This window comes from Sciurus vulgaris, assembly GCF_902686455.1.
Source record: "Sciurus vulgaris genome assembly, chromosome: 12".
Classification (NCBI taxonomy): domain Eukaryota; kingdom Metazoa; phylum Chordata; class Mammalia; order Rodentia; family Sciuridae; genus Sciurus; species Sciurus vulgaris.
Window position 1 is genome coordinate 6,788,646 of NC_136473.1, and position 22,219 is coordinate 6,810,864.

At 48.0% G+C, this 22,219-nt stretch overlaps 1 protein-coding gene across 5 annotated transcripts in view; it reads right to left on the reverse strand.

Moving 5' to 3' along the window:
• DIP2C (disco interacting protein 2 homolog C) overlaps nucleotides 1–22,219 on the reverse strand; it is a 373,178-nt gene that overhangs the window by 14,054 nt on the left and 336,905 nt on the right. For 3 of the 5 annotated variants that reach the window (XM_079107787.1, XM_079107785.1, XM_079107784.1), the window contains 2 exons: nucleotides 12,496–12,525; nucleotides 11,029–11,090 (listed from right to left, as the gene is read on the reverse strand). In XM_079107787.1, coding sequence (XP_078963913.1) covers nucleotides 11,029–11,090; nucleotides 12,496–12,525 — 92 coding nt within the window. The remainder of the gene's footprint in view (nucleotides 1–11,028; nucleotides 11,091–12,495; nucleotides 12,526–22,219) is intronic. The other 2 variants (XM_079107786.1, XM_079107788.1) reach the window with 1 other exon arrangement.

The following is a 22,219-nucleotide window of genomic DNA, read 5'->3' on the forward strand; positions in this document are numbered from 1 at the left end:
GCCACGTCTGAGCGGTGCAGAGGGACATTCACGTCCATCTTCTTCTGGACCCTGGGCTCAGGGACCCCCTCGTACCTGGTTAAGTGTCCACCAAAATTCTGGGTCTGAAGACCTCTTAGTGATAACAATTAAGAAGCAAAACCACACGGCGTGCCCAGGAGAGGAGGGTGGACACAGGACACGGCTGCTCCTGCTGGAGACACAATCGCTTCAGAGTCATCAGGGTGGGATTGCATGGCATAATGTGGTGTGGGGAGCACCCTGACACAGAGGTCAGGAGGCACCCACCTACGACGCTGCCAGCTGGCCTGTCCCTAATGGTACCTTGCGACCTAGAGGACAAGCATCCTCTGCAGCTTCCACCTCAACAACCGGCCCGGCTGGACAAGACACAGTCACGGCTGACACTGTCTCCAGGGCCAATTCTGGGGCATCGGGCAGGGGAGAGGGGCAGGACAAACCCAGAACCAGCTGCTCAGCAAAATGGAGCTGCTGTCCACTGGCAGCCCAGCCCGCCGTTGCTGGCATTTAAGGATGTGCTGCTGAAAACCAAGTAAAACTTTTAATTAAAACTTTAAATCACATCTTCCAAAAATAATGAGGAGCAGCTAAAATACTCAATATAATAAGACCATTTGAAATTGAAAAAAAAAAAATTCCCCTGAATGCAGGGGAAAATCAAACTTTCAAAAGCCCTTGGTTAATTAATATAGGTGCTATGACTGAATTTCACCCTCAGCTTCCTGGCAGCAGTAGAATTAAGCAAGTTTTATTGTCAAAGTTTAGATTTTAACCTCATTATTTTCTTTGCAACTAGCAACGCACGTAAGAAAGGATCACTAAAATCTCAAAGAAAAAAAATGTGCAAATTTAGCATTAAGACGTTGCGTTCACATGTCTAAAACTACTAACAAAGCAACCAAATGCACCAAAAACACTATTATTTCTACAGGAATGTTCTCCCAGGAATCAGCCCTAGGAAAAGTGACACATTCCAGCAGCGATGGCCCACAGCGGGCACCGCTTGACCAACAGGGAGTGGCTTCTAGCATACAAGTCCAGGTGCAAACCACCTGCAAACAGAGGAGACGATTCACCCCACTGAACACAAGTGAAGCACCTACGCGCACCTTCTCTCCCGCCCCCGGGCCTTCTATACCTCCTCCCTCCCCAGATCCAAACTCCTCGGCCAGACTTTCCTTTTTTTTTTTTGTTAAGAATCAATATGCTTTATTTTCAGGGTAGTATCATATTTAAGTAAAGCTAAGTGGAGAATTCCCATGTTCTTCTATTATAAACCCCAATCTTAAAACCCACGCTTGTTTTGGCACCAGGAATTGAACCCAGGGGTGCTTAACCATCGGACCACATTCCCAGCCCATTTTTATATTTGATTTAGAGACAGGGTCTCGCTAAGTTGCTGAGGCTGGCTTGGAACCTGAGATCCTCCTACCTCAGCCTCCCGAGCCACTAGGGTTACAGGTGGCGTGCGACACTGCACCCAGCATGCCTGACTTTAGATGTAGTTAATGAGCCAACATTGAGACATTACTGACTCACTGTGATGGGCTTCCCCATCTCTTTCTCACACTGGGACCCTCTCCAGGATCCCTGTGACGTTCGTGTCCCAGGGCTGTGCTGGCCTCTCAGAACTACCCTGCTCTGCTGACCAGGACATGTGCCCAGGACGTGTCAGGAGCTTCTTGGGATGCCCTTCATTTGGGATTCATCTGCTATTTTTCCAGTGATTAAATCTGTGTTACAAGGTGTTTTGGAGACTTCTCAGAGACCAAGGGCCCCTTTCAGGACATTACACGAAAGATCCTCTCACTGGTAGAGACGTTGACCTCGGCCGTTGACTGAGATCATGTTGGAAGCTGCTCCATGGCCTCTGTAGGAGGCATCAGTGCACACGGCGATTCGCCCAACTTTTGAGATGAGGGACAATGGCTTTCATGCAAAAATCTTCCGCCCCTGGGGACCAAGCCCATGTCCTCGTGGAAGGTAAATGGGTGACTGAGCTCACATGGCAGGTTTAGCAGCTGTGTGGGCAGACCTTCTGTCTAAACTACAGGACCACAAGATTCACCCAGGTGGCATAAATGCCAAGAAGCCCATCAATCCAGAGAGAAGTCTGCCCGAGGCAGAGAGGAGCAGGGACAGTATGGAGAGCCTGGGAGGACCTTCTGGGTTTTGTTGCTAGGCCCCTTCTGGCAGGGGTCACGCCCACCTCCAGGCCCCACTCCCCTCCATCAATCACTGGTGGCTAGAAGAGTCCTATCCGGCTTCCTATCACTTCTCACCCAGGAGGAATTGACTAACATGGGCCAATTTTCCCCTTATGAGTAGGAATAAAAATACTTGAAAAATAACGCTGGAGTTTTATACATGTAAAAGCATTGGTTTCTAGAACATTCTGCTTAAAAATTTCAATTACTGAAAATGAAATAGTAAATTGCAATAATGAAATAGTAAAAAGGCCCCTTGTAATATCTGTTTCCCAGATGCCCCTATCACTCCACTTCCCTCCACTGGCCTCACCATTGGAGAGAGTTCCTCCCCTCCTCCGCCTCTCTCTCACACACACTTTCCCATTTGAGAACAAGGTGGAAACACCTGAGCCCTTTACTCTTAGGTCTTCCAGTGCATCTCCTCATGGGGACCCAGCAGCACCACCATTTTCTTTCTTCCTTTTCATACTGGGGATTGAACCCAGAGGCGCTTAATACTGAGCCACATCTCCAGTCCTTTTTATTTTTATCTCAAGACAGGGTCTAAGTTGCTTAGGTGCTGAGGCTGGTCTTGAATGTTTGATCCTCTAGCCTCCGCCTCAGCCTCAGCCTCCCAAGACACTAGGATTACAGGTATGTGCCACCGTATCATTTCTTCAGCTTGCATTAGTCAAGGATATTTCCCGAGTTATTTTTGTCCTGTATTACACTGGCATTTTTAAAGGAATGCTGTACCTTCCTTTAAAAAATATAATTTAAAGTTATTTAACACAAACAGGATAAAAAATCTAAATATAACAGCTAAAACTATAAACTACTAAGAGAAAACATTGGGGAGAGACTTCATGACACTGGATTTGGCTGTTATTTCTTGGATATGACACCAAAAGCAGTGATGGCAAAAGAAAAGAAGGATAAACTGTGCTACATGAAAATTTTAAAATTCAAAGGGGACAACTGGATCAATCACATGCCAAAGATCTGCCAATCATTCGTATGACATGGGTTGATGAATAGCTAGAACATACAAGGAATTCCTACGACTCAGTCAAAGAAACGCCAGGTGAAAAGTGGGCAGGGGACTTGGACACTTCTCCAGAGAAAGTATATGAATGGCCAATGGCATGAGAAGAGACCCGGGTCACCAGGTAACTGTGAACCAAAACTACACGGAGCCCACCCCCCACCAAGACGGCTGCTGTCACTAAACCAAGAAATAAATGGGACACAGGAGACACCGGCACCCTTGTGCACCGCAGGTGCCAGAGATGCTGTGAAGCAGTGCGGGGCCTGGAACAGAAAGGACAGGACGTCCACACAATCCAACCATTCCACTTCCCGCCGTGTACCCCAAAGAATGGAAACCTGGAACTCAAACACCTGCAGCCCGAGTCGACGGCAGCATGGTCTGGAGTAGCCAAGTGGTGGAGGCGGCCTGAGGGTCCACTAATAAACGGATGAGCAGAATGTGGTAGGCCCCACTGCACAACACCACTCGTTCCAAAGTGGAGAGAAATTCTGCTGCTGCTACCACGTGGCTGAACCTGAGGCCACCATACTACGTGAGACACGAGACAAACCCCGCGTGACTGTACTCAGCTAAGGCAGATGGTCGAATCCCCATGGACAGAAAGGAGGAAGGGGACTGGGGAGTTGGCACTTCATGGGGACAGCTTTGGTTTGGATGGGAAGATTCTGGACGTGGACCATGACGATGGTCACACAACAGTGTGAATACACTTAACGCCACCAAACCGTGAAAACAGTCAAGAGGGCAATCTCATGTGCATTTTACCACAACTAAAACATCAAAAAACATTTCAAATACCATTTGAATATCCTTTTGGGGCAGAAGTACAAATGGTCAACAAATACATGAAGAAAATGTTCAGGATCATTCCCCATCAGGGACACGCCAATCAAAACTACACAGGTTCATCTCACTGCTGTCAGAACGGCGGCCATCAAGAACACGAATAACAAATGCGGGAGAGGATGAGGAGAAAAGGGAACACTTCTACACTGTTGGTGGGACTGTAAATCAGTGCAACCATATGGAAGTGAGTGAGGAGGTTCCTCAAGACCAGGCATAGGACCACCCAGCTATACCACTGCTCAGTATGTATCCTCAAGAATAAAAGTCAGCATATTATGGCAAGGTATGCACACACGTTTATAACAGCACAATTCACAACAGACAAACTGTGAACCAGCCTAGGTGCCCATCAATAGATGAATGGATAAGAAACTGTATTCATACACACTGGAGTGTTCTTCAATCATGAAGTAGAAATGAAATATGTCATTTGCAGGAAAATGGACTGAAATTTAGATCATTATGTTAAGCTAAGTAAGTCGAACTCAAATTCCTATGTTTTCTCTCCTATGTTGAAGCTAGAGAGGAAAAAGGAAAGAAGGTTGGCGACCTCATGGAAAGCACGGGAAGGTGGGGAGAGGAGAGGGACTGGGGGAGGGAGGAGGGGTGGAAAAGGAATCCTGGGGAATATCGGCCAAATTATATTGTAACATTGTGTGTATGTGTGGGTATGTGACAACAAACCCCAACATTGTGTACCACTGTAATGCACCAATAAGAACATGGAGGGAAAAAAAAGGAAAAGCAATATCCTTTTGGGTTGCTCGTGATTATAAGCAGGTTTGCATTCTTAGTGGGAATGCTACACAGCAGGGTGGACCCTCACAGGGTCCTCCTGGAGCCTGAGGATGTCCATCTGTCCCTCTGAGTTCTGTTTCTAAACGTGTTTTTTCTTTTAGCAGAAAAATATCAGTGTGCAATTATGAAAGCGGGCGCCCTGGCAGACGCTGGCATGCTCTCCTGTGGCCACAGTTCTGCAGAGCCGCAACCTGCAGAAACCAATCAAGCAGGCGAGGGCCGAGGCCCAGCGCCATTCGCGAGGTCTACCACAGTCACCGCCTGCTGACGCAGGAAGGGCACAGAAGAGACAGCCCTGGGCAGCGGTCCCTCTCACCACTGAGCAGGAAAGCAGCTTCCCTACACAAGGGCGTTAAGGGAGTGCTTGCTTATTTAACTAAGAGTCAGTGAGTCGTCCCTGAAGCCGAGGCAAAGAAGAGCATCCAAGAGGACCTAGAGCTGCACACTGGTTGGCAACGTGGAAGCCACAGCAGGGCTTCAGGAGGCCAGGGGCACACGTGGCTCCAGTTCTCATGACAGCGTAGGAGGGAAACAGACCACCTCAGGAGGTGCCTCTTGTCACCAGGAGACGTGGCCCCGCTGCCACCAAGAAGGGCCAGAGGGTGTGGCCCTTCTCTCATGTTTCAATGACCTCTATCACGTTGTTTGTAGATGGGCAAGGGGGAACACGGGCGTGGAGGCGGAGGGTGGGGACAGGCCGCAGCCGTGGGGGCTGCTGCAAAGGGCAGGGACTGGACATCCCTTCTGCAGTTCCCTCCCTCAAGAGCTGAACAGACCCTCAGGAAAGACTCAACGTCACACTGACAGAACAAGATGCAGGAAGAGACTAGAATGGGATTTGGAGACTAAAAATGGTCCAGATGTTAGAGTATGTCTTTGGATGGGCATTTTTAAAAAGCGAAGATAAAAGGATCGTGGCAAAACAGCTGCCTCTCCCACACCTCCAGGTCAGGGACTGGTTAAGGTTCTGGGACAGGCCGGGTGTCCCTGGGAAGGGGGCTTGGCCGTGCCCCGCCCCACCTGGGCGCTGCCTGGCACCGCAGCAGCCTTCCTCCTCACATACCCAGGAGATGGGGACGAGCGACTCCCTGAGACGGACTCCCCTCAGGGGGGATTCACACCCCCAATCACAATGGACAGGTAGAAAAAGTACAAAAAGTACTCTCTTCTCTCACATCTCAGTTCTCTATTGAAAAGTCATCTGACCTCCAAGAACACTTCACAAGTACTATTCAATCGATCACAAAAACCACCTCACACTCGCCATCCTGTGATCACGTACTATTAAGTTTGGCCAAAGAACAAACTCGAAAGCAGTTTTCATGCTGGGTGACGGCCAAAGCAGAAGCAGAGGAGGAAAATGCGTGTGGATAATGAGGAGGAGAAGCGAATGTGGGGGGCCCTCCACAGCAGGTCTGCACAGTGGGCATGGCCAATTGCAGACCGGACACGTTTTACACACTACACATGCACCTAGCGTGTGTGGCTTTTCTTGCTATTCCCTAGACGAGACAGCGAAACAGCGATTTCCACAGCACGTGTGTTGCATTAGGTGTTGTAAGTGATCTAGAGATGAGTTGAAGTATTGGGGGGATGTGCTCAGGTTACATGCAAATGTGACACCATGTTATAGAAGGGACTGGAGCATGTATGCGCAGGGGACCAAGAGACCACCGCAAGTGAGTGAGTACACGTAACTGATATGGCCATGTGAGTAGGTGGCCCCACGGGGCAGCATGCTCAAGGCTCACACTTTGTCAGGCACTGTCACAAGCCCTGGATGTGTTAAATTTGAATCCTTATAACAATTCTAAGGGTAGGTATGGCTGTCACCATGTCACAGGCAGGGAAAGAAAAACACAGGTGGCAACATGTGCAGGATTGCACAGTGAGAAGGGGCAGAACTGGGCCCGGGGGTCGGGCTAACCTAACCTCACTGCACCCAGCAGGTCTGATCAGCACAGCCAGAGGCCACCCAGGGCTCACTGCTGGTCACCAGGCACTGCAGCAGCAGGCCGAGGCCTCCCACGTGCCCTGCTCATCCCAGGACTGTGGACTCAGAGGCTGGCAATGGAAGTGTTCAGCAATGAACTGAGAGCCCCACATAAGCACCCATTCCCACCGGCTGGGGCCAGAGGCCATGGCAAACTAAGTAAAGGGCCAGTGGCAGACTGGCACACTCCCAGGGAACCCTCATGTACACCCTCAGGCCCTCCACTGTGCCAGCCCGCACAATTATACACACTTGCACACACACGACCGTGCGCAGCACTCACTTGCACACACGCATGCCTGGGTACACTCACGTTTGAAAGCCCTCACACATCTGCCACACATTAACTCACATGTCAACACATACACCTGATGGCTGAAACACATACGTGCAGTCCAACTCCTGCTTACAGCTGTGACACAGAACAACCTTGCAAACTTACATGGACGTTTGCCCATATGCTGTACACTTACGACGCACTTATGCACACACGCAACACATGCGGCTCACCTGCACACACGTGCATGTGTACACAGCACACACATTCACAACACACACACACACACACCAACTCACAGGCATGCACAGACCACACAACACCACAGTCACACAAATGTGCTTGCACATGTATACACAATACACACGTACATATACGCACCCCCACACCAAGAACTGACCCAGCGCAGGGTCCCGGGTTAGCCCTTTCGTCATTGATCTACCCTTGCTCCCCCACCCTGCTGATTAGATCACAGGTCCACTGAGGTGCCCATTTCTCTCAGGATCAGGATCATGATCCACAGCTCACCACTGGCCAGGAGTTAAGTTAGTGTCCCTGTTCCTGGGGACACCCTTTAATTGTAACTTCGGGTTTCAAGTACTGAGGAAGCTAAGGAAGTTTCCATTCTAGGCCTTTATACTAACATTGTTTTCCTAAGATTTGACAAACTGCTAAAACTATTTCTTTAAATGTGTGAAAAAATATTTTTCTTTCCTGTCTACAGCCTGAAAAATGTTAAGTGCTTAAGGAAAGAGCAAATGAGTGACTGAATTCACTTTTAATATACATATTGTAAAAATACTTTAAAAACTAAGGAAACTAGCCATCACTTTCAGGCAGCCTCAAAAGATGTCATCACTCTCCCCTTGCACGGGTGGGGGACCCGTTTATTCTGGATCCAAGGAGTGTCTCCATGGCAACCTGTAACAAAGGCAGATTGCCAATCCCCACCTCTGGGACTTGAAGAATAAAATGGGCATTAGAAACAAAGGCATAAAACCAAGTAGAAACGGCGAGCACGCCTACTCCATCACTTGCTTCCACCACACGGATCTCCCTGACCTCCCCCGAGCCGCCCCCTCAGGAAGTCACCCGCACAAGTTAACCTGCCCAGGTCAGTTAGGTGGTAACTGGGTGGGTGCTGGGGCTCCCAAGTGACTTCACCCTTAAAGCAACAGGAAAAGCAATGAACCTTCATGGCAGAACCCAACACAGCTGAAGCCAGAAAACTGCCAACCCAACTTCACAGGAAGAAGCACGAGAACGGACAGGGCCACCGCCCCAGCAGCCCTGCTGTCCCACTGTCTTCCAGCTGCTGGCCCTGCTACAGGCCAGCCTTCTACCCTGAGGGCAGCGCCTCCAGCACTGGGCATGGAGAGGGGAGGCCTCTGGGGGGAAGAATGTCACCTGGCCACCCACACCACCCGCCATCTGTCTGATAGCTCCCAGGCTCCCCTGACAGGAGAGCACGGAGGCTGGAGCCCACTGTGATCACACCAAAGAGCAAACGGGGGCCCAGGCCACGGCTGCTGAGGACAGGCCTGGATGTGACAGGCACAGCGGTCCGTGTGCACCACCTGGTGAGGAGCAGCGTAGGACCCCTCGGGGAACGAGCATCCTCATCGTAATCACAGTGAGGTTGCCCGTGTGACACGCCCAGCTGCTGAGCCCGAGTTCCATCTCAAAGCCCTCTTCCTTCCGTCTCAGTGTTCCTACGGATTCATGACAAATCAGGGCAACTCTGTCACTTGGAAGGAGTATTGACCTGGCCAGGGGAGAAGAATTAGTTGATCATGAAGGAAGGCCACCCGAGGACGCGGGCTGCCTGCTCTTTCTAGCACAAGACCCTGACCTGATGTGTGGCCTTTATTATGTCACCATTGTAACTGAGCTGGCTCTCATTTCATTTTTTCCCCAAGTCAGACCCTTTCCCAACAGATTGGCTACACTGAAGATAGCCAAAAGATAGCCTTCAAAAAACAACTGGTCAGCTGGGCACGGTGGCACACACCTGTGATTCCAGTGGCTTGAGGGACTGAGGCAGGAAGATCACACGTTCAAAGCCAGCCTCAGCAGAAGTGAGGCGCTAAGCAACTCAGTGAGACCCTGTCTCTGAGTAAAATAGAAAATAGGGCTGGGGATGTTGTTTAGTGGCCAAGTGTCCCTGAGTTCAATCCCCGGTACCTCTGCCTGCTGTCAAAAAAGCAAAAACAAACAAAAACAGTTGGTCAAAGTAGTTCCTGAGATGCTCTGTCCTTTTCCAAAAGGGAAAATCTTTACCTCCAGCCTCTGCCCCGCTGGTTGCCAAGGTACTCCCAACACCAAGGTCGGCAGTTTTTATCCATACCACATTATGATTACTTGTTCTCTGTGAATTTTGTGGCCCGACCACAATCAGAACTGCACGGTGTTACTGAAGCAAGTCTCTGGCGGGCTATGCCTCACTTTCTGAGGAAGTTTTATGAATTATAAAATCATTTTCCAGGTATTTTTTTTATGGGAAATACTGTAGATTTGTTGTAAAGCCCAGAAGTCATCACTTGGAAAACTACACTCCTGGAACAAGGTCTCCATTTTTCTACGTTTCTGAATTTTGAACACGTTCCAGGCTGAGCTCTGGACGCTGCAGCTGGGGCTCCGGAGGGCAGTTGTTTCTGCTGACCCTCAGCCTCCAGACCCTCGTGGGGGGGCTGTGAGCACAGGCCCCTGGTCTCCACTGATCTGTAACTGCAGGGCAAGCAGGTGTTTTCAACAGGCGGGTCACCCAGGGCCACCAGGGCCAGTGGGCAACTAAGCGTGACACAGGTAAGCACACAGGTGCCGATTGCCACTGCCACTTGTCCTGTGCACCGCAGGAGGCTCAGCAGCCTTCCCGGCCTCCACCCGCTAGACAGCAGTGGTGCTGTTCCCGGAATCACCCAAGATGACGCCAGGTGTGGCCAGATGTCCTCTAGGGGCATAAGAGCCCTGCTGGGAGCCTCTGATGAGGGCAGGCAGTGCCTGCCAGGGGCTGATGGGGGCTGCACAGCCCAGCTGGCCAGTCGTCCTGAGGCCTTCCCAGGCCCCATCCCCATGTTTCCCACCTCCTAACCATACGACTCCATCTTTCCATCTCATACTGTGGCATAGCAACGCTGGGTATCTGATGGGAGTTGGCAGGTGAGCCAATGAGAAAGGCAGGGCTAGCGGCTCAGTGCCTGGCATGTAGCAACACATCCAGAGAGAGCCCATGACCAGCGGTGAAAGACAACGATGCACGTCAAGGTCTGCCCATCACACAACGCCTGGGCACCTCCGGATCATCTAACAAATTATCCACTTCAGTGGGGAATGACCACTTTAAAAGCAGTAAATCCTTCCTTCTCTCTTGTGCATTTTAACAGGTCCTCCCTCTTGGGGCATCTCTCATGGTCCTCTCTTCTTGCTTCACCCCCTCCCTTGGAGACGTCCTTACATTCACCAAGAATGCCTTTGAGGCTTGCTTAGGTGGTCACTCACAAGCTGCACAGTAAAGGTAACTTGACTCTAGTTTAACCTTTCATGGAAACCCCTTCACCTGTGGACAGAATGTTCTTATTTTTGAGGCACAAAACAGAACCTGAAATGGTCAAGGGAAAGAACCCAACGCCTGCTTCCTGGCTGGCCTGGAAGATATAGCAACTCTGGCTGCTCTGCTGCTTTTGCACCACCAAGCTTTTGTCCGTTGAGCTTGAGCCAACTTGCCCACATGTCCCACTTTATCCATACGACAATCACGTCTGAAGCCAGGGGATGATGCTGCTGCTCCTTCCCAGGAGGGCACCTACGTGACGGGCAACCCAGGACAGAAAATCAACCCCCCCGCATACTGTACCTGTCGTGTCTCAGGGCTCTCATATCAACATAGACAGTGGTTGGGTCAGGTCCTGAGGTCCCCTGCAAGCAACAACACAGCGTGGTTAACTCAAGTTTGTGTGGAAGGAAACTGGGTCTATTGTGCTTCTAGCTAGTAAGCGTTTCTTGGGTAAGACCTTACACTGAGAGCAGAGACTAAACACACCTCTCCAATACACCTGTTAACGTGCAGTTTGATAATCTGAATTCTCCAAGCAACACTTTATTTGGATAAAACTGGACTTTCACACAGGTCGAATGCCAATCATTTGGAGCTCTATGAAAGACATGGGCTACAGGTTTTGCCCACTAAAGGAAGTCTTAAGCTGCCAAGAAAGTGGCCGGCAGGCAAGAGCAGCCTGTCAAGGATAGGAAGCACCATCTTCTGGGAAGATTTAATACTGGCATCCGGAAAGGGGTATTTTTAGAGTTTGAGGTACTGAAGCAGCCATGTGACATGGACTGACAGATGGAGGAGAAGGATATGAGAGGTAATCATTTTGTTCCTTTTAGTTCCACTTGGGCCTTAGTTCTCCAGCCTTGGGAGGCTATTTTTATCTGTGACATGAATCAGGGAGGTGGCATGTTCAATCCGGTCGGCTAGGCATGGCCTTGTGGTCAGAGCCGACTTCATTTAACAAGGCAGCCCAGGACTCCTACCGTGCACCAGAAATCCCTTCAACGGACATGTTGGGTTGACTTCAGGCCAGTGACCTGCGCTGCTGGGTAGCAGCATTAAGGCTGCATAGTCGAACCAACTTTTTCCATACATTTTTTGGGGGGGCAATGCAACACCTCTGTTGACAAAAAAATGAACCCACGGCAGATTTGCCCAAAAAAAGGGACCTTTCAGAATTTATTTGAAGCATCGACACTAAAATTCTTTGGGTGACAACATGAATTTTGTACCAAAATTATGTTCAAACATAAGAATAAAAAGCAGACAACATTAAAACATGCTCTGCTACTCAATAACCCCGGTCACCGGGATCTCATCACCAAGGTAGGAGAAAGAACAGCACATGCACATGAGCCGCTGAGATGCTCCCCCGCAGTGGAGAAGCAAGGCAGAGTCTAACCTGGGGCTGTCCAGGGACTCCAGCACTGAGGGAGGGACTGATCTGATGTTCTGGGTGGTGCCAAACACATAACCGTAGGTGGCCAATTAAAAAACAAGCAGCAAATCAGAAAACGGGGGATGGAAAGTGGAGACGAACCCCCACTGGCAAGGAAACCACTGATCGTGCACAATGGAAATAGAGTGGCTGCCCCACCGGGGAAATGTCTGAAGAGACCTGGGCGATGACAGCACCCTGGGGGCACAGGGCCTACAGACCCTCGGTCAGTCTCACTCAACTTCCGGTCTGCCCTACTGTTGGAAGCGGGCAAGGCAGGAGGTGCGTGGGTGGGTAGTAGGCACTGCGTGGTGAGCAGAAAAGTCCCCTACCTGCTCGGCCAGGGTCCACAGCCTGTGGGGCTACAGCAGCAGGAGGGGGACACGAGAAGAGAGGAGAGGACACCAGACCAACAGAAACCAAAAACGATCGACACAGACACACCAACAAAACAAGCCGACAGTAAAAGTGGGATGAAGAAGAGGGAGGGTTGGGAGGGGAGATGCAGAAAGCAGAGAACAAAGCAAAAAGAAGATCAAAAACAATGTCAAATGTGGAAGTCGCCGAAATTAATCACTGTATCATTAAAGGCTAAAAAAAAAAAAAAAAAGAAAAAAGAAAACTTAAAAAGATGTCAACATATCCACAGAGCGGCATACTAGATGATCGCTTGGACACGTGGACCTGAGTAACTTTTGGTGAGCAAGGAAGATGGCGTCGTGACTGCGCGGCTTGATTTTCTGGTGCTTCCTGAGGTTTCCCCGTGAGGGACGGGGAGTGTGCGTTCTAAATCTGTTGACTGTCACCTCGTGGAAATGTTATCAAGTTTCTGATTATGGTAATTAAGTCTATAAACTTTTATATCTAGAATTTAGATACCCACCTGTGCTCATCTATAAAACTAGGTAAAAGCATAACAGCACAAAGCAGTTGAACTGTGGGGGACCCAGACACCGGGCGCTCACATGGTCCAGCTCAGCAGCCCGGGGGAACAGCTGGAGAGTGCTGTGTCACCACAGGGCCGCTGTACCCCGGAGGTGCAGACTCCTCTTCTCCTCTCATCTCCACGGTTCTGGCTCCTGCCTGCTACCATATCCTCTCCACACCATGGTGGAAGACTCCAGAAAGCAGCTCAGGCCAGCTCTTTGGATGCAATGTGACTTTCCCTAGGCCTCTTGGGTATCTTCTAATGTTCCCAGGCAAGTCCAGAAAGCAGGTCTTCACAGACGCCTGCTTGGACGCCCCTGGTCCTCGGATGTGACCTCCCACCAGCCCGACTCCCTACGTTGGCAACTACTAGGCAGACACCAGATCCTAACTGGCTGTCTTGTCTTTGAGTTGTGGTTTGTTAATAAAGTCAGACTAAAAAATTACCACCGTTCAAAACAGAACCGAGTCTGTAAAACAAGCAATGGATAAAAAAAAAAAAAATTCCATTCTTCTGCCACTACTTCTTCATGGTAATTATAGCTACTGCTCTCAGCATCTTTAAAAAACAGAGGCAGGACGTGAAGAATATAATTGGGTTAACAGTGTACACAGTCTGAAGGTGCAGACTTGAATATACTGGGTATATCCAAGCCGAATGCAATGGTCTAAATTTCCTTTGTGACTCTTGAAACCTAATATTAACTGGGGGGAAAAATCAGTGTTTCTCTCTAAATTATTCTAATTCACAGATTTTGGTAAATGGCATCTTAGAAAAAAAGCCCGTGTGTATGTGCAGAAAACAGCGACTGCAGCCCTGGGGGTGAGTTAACGAAGAGGCTAGAGTCGAATATGGATGTTTCCCAATTTCAAAAACCCTATGGTTCAAAGTCCAATTCCTAGGTACACATTAAGGAGTACAAATTCAACGAAATGTTCACATTGCTACATAACATAGGCTGGCATTTCCTTAAGTATTTAAAAATACGGCATTTCCCGTGAGTATTTAAAAATCACCAAATAATTGCAAAAAGAATCAACAGGAAAACAAAGCTATCCATTCCAGCTAACACTCATTCTGAAGCAAAGAAAGCATTTTTGAAATCACAAGTTATGTTAATGAGAAAAGGGGATCCTTAAAATTTAACTATATGAAAAAATGTTATACATACTAAAGTTATTTTCTGATATAAAAGTGTCATATTCATTATGTATTGTTTATGGAATAAATCTTATTTTATCATTTTTGCAGTGCTAGGGATCAAATCTAGGCACCAAGCCTTTAAACGAACTATATGTAACTCTCAGCTGAAGATGTAGAGTCTCATGTCCCAAACATCAGCAAAGAAAATCCTCCAGAGTACTTGTTCAAATACTTGAGCTGACTGGTGATTTTGTTATTCAGTGATTCAATCATCAGTACAAATAAATATACAGGAAAGGAACGAACCAAGTAGAAATCCATGAAATACACGGTACTGAGGATGGTTGGTGCTCACCTACCACATCTGTCTGAGGTGACAAGAAAAAGCCTGCATGTCTCCAGGACCAGCCACACTGAGAGAGAAAATGCCATAAAATCTGACTTCTCTGTACTCCAGTTTCCAAGAGGACACATCCACATGGAAAGGCCACAGGCCTGGAGGAGCTTCAAGGTGCACCGAGGAACCATTCCACAAAGCAGTCACGGCATGTCCCTGCCCAAGCCCTCTGAGGACGACCAGGACAGGAAGCCCCAGACAGCTCCATCACCACTCCCTGGCTGTAGAATCTCCAGCTACTGCCCACCTCTCCTGTGACAGGGAAGGTGCCTGGCACAAGGCTGTGACCGCCATTCAGTGTCCTCCACGGCTGACATAGCACGTAGCACAGGTATTTATAAAGTAGGCGAGAGAGCAATCACACGCCAGCTTGCTGATCTGCTGGTCTGACATCAGGGCGTCCCTGTGGCTGGGTTCTGGTGAGGGCCTTCCTGGACCTGCACACGTCTTGTGTGTGTTCATGTGGCTTGCTCTCTCCTGCCAGTCTTATGAGGACACTAGCCCTTGAGGACGAGAGCCTCACTCTATGTGACCTCCCTTTGAGCCCTCTCCAAAGATGGGGTCAGGGGTGCCAATGTATAACCTGCTGATTTCAGGGGTGTGGGGAGATTCAATTCCATGCATGGCAGTTGGGAACAGTGTTCTTCAAATGTCAGAGCAAACCTGGTTAAGTGTTGTCCAAATCTTTTGTGTACATCACTTTTTCCTGATGGATTCTACCAACTGCAGAGTAAGAGATGTTAAACTCTGCAATGACTGAATTTGCTGTCTTCCTCTTTCGTTTGTCACTCTTGCTTTGTGCATGCTAGGGCTCAGTTTTGAGGTGTGCATGCATGTAGGGTTTTGTCTCATTGATAAATGGGCCCTCTGGCCAGCATCAAGGGCACACCTTCTTAGATGAGGCTTTAGGCCTGGCACGTCTCTTCAGGTAGACAGTGAAGTCTTCTAATGCCGACTGCATTTGCGTACAACCTAGCCACTTAGGTTTGAGAGTCACGCATGTTCCTTAGACAGTATGTCAGTGCAGCGAGTCATTTTTATTCAGTCTGAAAACCCCTGCCCTTGAACATTACATTTTTTCCATTTTATAGTCATGTTACACCCACGAAGGCTTCCACCTTGACCGTTTTCAAGTGTTCAGTTCAGTGGCATTAAATATATTCAAAATGTCATGCCACTACCCCGGCCAGATGTAAAAATACGACTCACGCTGGCTGACTTATGAACAACAGACACTGATCGCCCACCATCTAGAGGCCGAGAAGCCCAAGGTCAGGGTGCCCACACACTTGGTGGTGATGGTTCACTTTCTGCTTCCTAGATGGCACCTTCCAGCTGTGTCCTCAGGCAGCGTGAGGGCTGACAAGCTCCGTCGGGTCTCTGGATAACAGCAATAATCCCATCCATGGGGGCTCTACCTTCATGATCCAACCAGGGATCAGGGACTAAATTTCAACTTAAATTTGGGGGCACACAAAACTTTCAACCACGGGAGTCACCACCGTCCACAGTTCATTTACTTTTAACAGAATTGATATAATGGTCTGTTTTTATTGTTCCTTTATTCTTCCTTTCTACCTTTATTCATAACCAGAATATTTCTGGGATAGCATTTTTTGCCTCTAAGAACTTTGTGCTAATTTTTTAGTCACTGATGCAGAAATCCGTATCATTTACTGTACTCCACCTTCACAGTGCACTCCACCAATGGGGTTCTTAACGACAGTTTCCATTTACCTCCTGTCTTGCCCCTTGAGTCTTGCTACTCCTGCCTAGATCGATGTCTCAATTTTTACTTTTTGCTTTGAATGGTTAATCATTTTCAAAGGAATGTAAGAAAATTTGTATATTTACATATGGACAGATCTTTAAATTTTTCAGTTTTTTTTTTTAATTGGTTCATTACAGCTGTACGTAATGTTGGAATTTGTTGTTACGTATTTGTACACACACACGATATAACAGTATAAGTTTCTTTTGTATTTACCTTTTCTAGTGTTTTTCATTTCCTCTTACACATTTGGGCTTCATTTAACTGTCATTTCTCTTAATCCTAAAGAAGTTCTTAGCATTTCTTGTGATGCATATTTACTGATAAATTCCCTCAGATTTGCTGCCAACAAATCTCTCTTTATCTTCCATTCTGAAGGACATTTTTCTGCATCATCGTTTCTGTTTAGCACCTTGAATACACCATTCCACTGGCATCCGCCACTTCTGGTGAAGCATGGTGTCACTTTTTTGTTATTTCCTGGGAACCGACTCTATTTTTGGAGCTGCGTTAAGGCTGCCTCCCAGTATTTTCACAACAATATGGCTGAGCTGGGGCCTTCTTTTCATTTTTTTCTACTGGAAGTTCTCCAAGATTCTGCATCTGTGGACTGACCTCTCACCACTCTCGGCCACTACTGTATGCAAATCATTCTTTTGACCCGTTTTTCGCTCATCTCCTCCTTCAGGACTCCTATTGCACGTATGTTAGACCACTTGATGTTTTGTCACAGATCTGTCATTCGGCTCCATTTAATCTATTTCTTTTAGTGCTGTGGGTCAGGAAATTCCTACCGATGGGACTTTAAGATCACACTAAATGACCCTTTCCTCTGCTGTATCCACATAAACTATGCAGCATCTATTTCTAATATCAGAGCCTGCTATGGCTCAGATAATTAAAGTCTCTGATATTTCTAATTTTTATTCTTTTGAGCATTTTCTCTTGTCACCACATAAAATATTTTTTCTTACTCTTCATGTCTTTTAACTTTTGATTGCACACAGCAAATATCATGCCTAAAAGAAAAGAGTAAATAAATCTAACCCCAGAAAAACAGCATCACCAGTCTCCTGTTGGGCCACCAGCCTGGAGGCCTAAGTTCATCTGTGCTGCAGTTGATCTGGGTTGGGACAGTGTTGCAGCTTCAGACTCAACTCAGTGTGCCCAAGAGCAGGATCGGGACTTGAGCTCTGAGTACCAGCCAGTCCCTGGGTAGGCCTAAGCTTTGCGGCCTGGAGCCCAGCTTTGCTTTCCAAGCTGTGGGGTCTCTTCCTGCTTTACAGTTGGGCTGCTGGCTGTTTAGGTGGTGGGTGGCACTCTTTCCTCACCAGTCTTTCCTCCAGGGTCCTCCGTCACTGGCCCCTCCCTCAGCCTGTGGCCAAGCTCAGAAGGCTCGGAGACACACTGCGACTACCCCACCTCCACCTCTGCAGTGGCCTTGCGATGGGGCTGCCATGCAGAGGTGCTCAGCTTTCCTGTCCTCCTTTCAGAGCTCAGGAGCCTCTGCCTTGCTCTCAGTGACCACCCAGAAGGGCTCAGGGGAGACGTTCTCAATTTACAGCCCCCCTCATAGGACACCACAGGCTGCTTTCCATTTGCTGAAGGCCTGGAGAACATGAGATGGGTTTTATCTGGTCTCCTGCCCCGTTCCCAGGCTTTGGCATCTGACCACTGGGGTGGGTAAAGCCCATAGGAAAGGCATGGTGGAGGCATGCAGGCCGAGGGAGGCTGGGCTTCTGGGGGCCTCCATCCGCCTTGCCAAACTGTTGCCACAGATGCTTCATATAATTATTTTTTTATTAAGTTGGGCTGGTTTTGCTTTATCCTTTCTATGATAAATTCCTCCTGTTGCTCCTCTGGCCAGGTGAAATCAAACGTGGGTCTCTTTTCACCCAAGAAGAGTTTAGTTAATTTAGATTTGTTCGAATCTTCAGGTGTGTAATGCATCTTTATTTATTTATTTTTTTTAAGTCATGTTAGGTTTGGGAAAGTGCTCTCTTGTGACTTAAGAAAATGGAATAATAAAATGGAAGTTCCAAATCCTTTGTAATAAATTTATATTTTGCTAAAATCAGGCTTGTCTCTATGGTTGGTATTAAGCATCTTTACCGGACATGAACTTACCAGGAGTCACCATAGATCACAGATTGTTGGGGAAATGATGGATCTGAATGGATTACTCTGGTATGACCCAAAGGCAGGGCAAGTCCAGCTCGTGGTGGACCTGGCAGCCCAGTATCCACTGGCAAGTTGGTTACGAAAACCCCTTCTCAGGGATGGGTCAGCTATGGCCGGCCTCCTTGGCAGTGTTTGGTTGGAGCCCAGCCACACCCACTCATTTACATAATCTTTGAGCTCAGCAGTTGTGAAATGACCATATAGACTGCAGGCCCAGACTCCTGACTCTCTGACCCTTCAATAAAAAGTGCCCACCGAGGGCTTGTGTTGTGGGGACTTGTGAGCCACAGGACTCTGTGGAAGCATTCAGACTGTGAAGGAAAGTAGCTGTTTTTGTTTGTGCAGCTGAACTTAATCAATGACTAGCTCAGTTCTAGTGTCTTGACTCAAGACACAGACTAAATCCAGGAATTTCTATGGTTGTGATAAATTACCATTTACTCCTTGTCACAAGAATGAGATGACAAAACCAAAGGGAACATTTGAAACTTGTACATTACCACATTTTGTCATTGTGTACTGGGACCTTAATGTTGGGTACTGGAACCTTAAACTATTCCCACGGTTATTCCAACATTCCTAAAGGTACCACTGGAAGGGGCTATTTAGCACCTGGTTCATCCAACCCTGAGGGCCTGTCCAATGCAGTGACCTCCAGCCCTCAGCACACACTAGACACCCCGAAGCGCTGAGAGATGAGCCCTGAATGCCCCTCCGTCTCCTTACACCCCATTTCAGACAGTCTGTTCATGGTGGGGAATTTCACAACTTTGCTTACACGTTACAGAACAGCGGTGGAAGTGGAGAGGAGCCAACATCACCTAGAAACTCCTGGACTCAGAATCAGCCACAGTAACTCTGGAAGCCTTGCTTGTTTCCATTTTGGACAGACAGGGAGTGTGGTGGCCTTTTTGAGGAGGAAGGGCAGGGAGCAGGGAGATGTGTCGGAACGGGAATGTGTGTTGATGCTGGGCAGCTGAAGGGATGGGTTGAAGGTGCCACCTGTCATTCCTTTTGTGTCAACAAGCATCGGAACACTTTCTATATTGGGAACTCCCCTGCTTTTTCAGTCCTGGTTGAACACAGAGCCCTTCGACAGAACTCAAAGTCCCAGAGGCTGAGGCGCTCCTCCTGGCTGTCCTGGAAGCTGCGTGGGGGAGACAAGAGAACCAAGCCACGGCAGGAAGAAAGGTCAGCCTCTGGCTCCCTGTAGTGAAGGGGTCTGAACAGGTGGGGGCGCAGGGGAAGACGGGCCAGAGTGGGGTGTGGGAGGAGCTCTCCTCACCAAACATCACCGTGGCTGGCAGGAGGCAGGAGCCGCTTCTGCTGCCCAGCCCTGACGCTGGCTGGAAAGCCACCTCACTACATTCTAGCAAATTCCTTCTCACTTAAACTGCTGGAGGAGGTTTCTGTTGTTATAAATTGAATGCTGACTGATATGCTGAGTAACTGAGAATACAGTTTCCATGATCTCAGATATTAGTTCCATTATCTGGGACAACACGTATCAGTAAGACAGGATGCAAAAATGTCAGCTGAGTGTGACTAACTCCCTGGAGCGACAAACCCCGACAACATCTTATTCACTTTTACTCTCCTCATGGAAGAGTGGTGTAGGGGAAACAAGTAAACGGAAAGCTCACATTAATGGAAGTCTTGTAACTCTTTGTTTTGAGAATTGCTTAAGATTTCTTTTAAACAATGACAGCTTCTATCACCAGGGTATTTGTGATTTTCTTTGTACAAGTTTCAAGATTGAAGATTCCCTAGTAACTGCTACTCTTGATTTAATCATATGAAGATATTTTAATGAAACTTTCCTCTCAAATAATCATTATTTTTCTATGTAATAAATATCAAAATTCCTATGTTTTTCTTTTTAAAAATATTTTTTAGATGCTGATGGACTTTAATCATTTATTTATATGTGGTGCTGAGAATCAAACCCAGTGCCTCACACATGCCAGGCAAGTGCTCCACTACTGAGTCACAACTCCAGTCCCAAGTTTTTTCTTAATAAAGAAACAACTGCTGAGTGCAGTGGTGCAGGCCTATAATCCCAGCAACTGGGGAGGCTGAGGTGGGAGGATCCCAAGTTTGAGGCCAGTGTCAAAGAACCTTGAAAAGATCCTCAACAACTGGGCAAGATCCTGTCTCAAAATAAAAAGTATAAAGGACTGGGGATGTGGTTCAGCAGTAAAGTGCCCCTGGTTCAATCCCCAGTGCCTAAAAAAGAAAAGAAGAAACAATGGAGGTCTCTCTTAGAAGACAGAAAACCCCTCTCCCTTCCTCGCATGGAAGGAGAATGCAAATTTCTCTGTTACGTATCTAATGCACCCAGAGACCTTCTAGCATCTAATTTTGAAGAATAACTGTGGCTGCTTATTAACAGAGGTTAATAAACATATGACATTATTTCATCGTACTATGAAAATTTTATGTTAAAGCCCATTAGACACAGCTCCAACATCCAATTTCATCATAAATTCAGCAAATTGAAATGAAGTCATTTTTATAGCTGAACATGCTGGGGAATGACAGTCCCAAGGATTACAGATGGTACCTACTTCCATCTTTCTCTGTTTTTACTTCTTCATAGCTTTGGCAGGAAAGTTCACTCAAGGGCCTTCATTTCTCTTGAGTTAAAATGCAATGACACATTGGTTCTTGTGTTAAAATGCAATTTCCCCCAGTGGATACTGGAGACTAGAAAGATTCTGTCTGACTGGAAGGGTCTGATGCATTTGCTAAAGGTCATACAGAGGGTTTTTAGTATGAACGTCTTTTTTCTCAAGAGCAGGTCCGGACTTCTGATTTGAACTAAAAATGCTACAGGAAGCTTGAGAGCAGTAAACCCTTGATTTTCACTTGCAAGGAAGAGTTACAAATGACGATGTGGCATTTACGTGGTGGCGATTCACATCATGAGCTCATTCTGGAGACTGTTCAGTGGTGCCATGTGCTTCTGACTCGGGAGACTGGGCTCTAATCAAATAAGTATTCAATTTATCTGATGTGACTCGGGTTCCGGTGCAGAGGACTGGTGGCTAAAGGCATCAACCTTCAATACCTTTATGAAAGGTATTCACATCAAGAAGTGACTGCATGGACCTGAGAGACAGCACGATGGTCAGGGAGGAGCCCTCGGCGGCACCGTCCTCCAGGACAGCAGATGCCCGGGCCGACAGTTCTACAATGGCAGAGGCGAAGTCGGGAGAGAGGATGAAGAACGGGGACTCAGGGGAGGGACACCCTTGTAGCCGGAGGAATCCTAAAATATTTGGAGGGGAGCTGGAAGGAGAAGCGGTTCTGGCCATCCGAGGACAGTGCAGAGTCCATTTCGGGCAGAGGAGGGCATGAATCCGGGTGCTGGGAAGCAAAGGCACCAACGACTACGGTAGAGAAAGGGGTTGGGCCTAAGGCTGTGCAAAGGGCAGATGCTGATGGTGCAAGGGCCAGAGGCGGTTGGTGAAGGCTGTGTGCCAAGTAAAAACCCCTAACTCGTCCTGGACGGCTGCAAGATGTCACATCAGGTAGGTCTGAAGAGTGCTTATCAGCGCCTGGTCAGCACTAGCAGAATTGTCCCCCGCCCCCCAGGAGTGAGCCTCGCCAGCGCTATCAGGGCCTTTAAGTTCT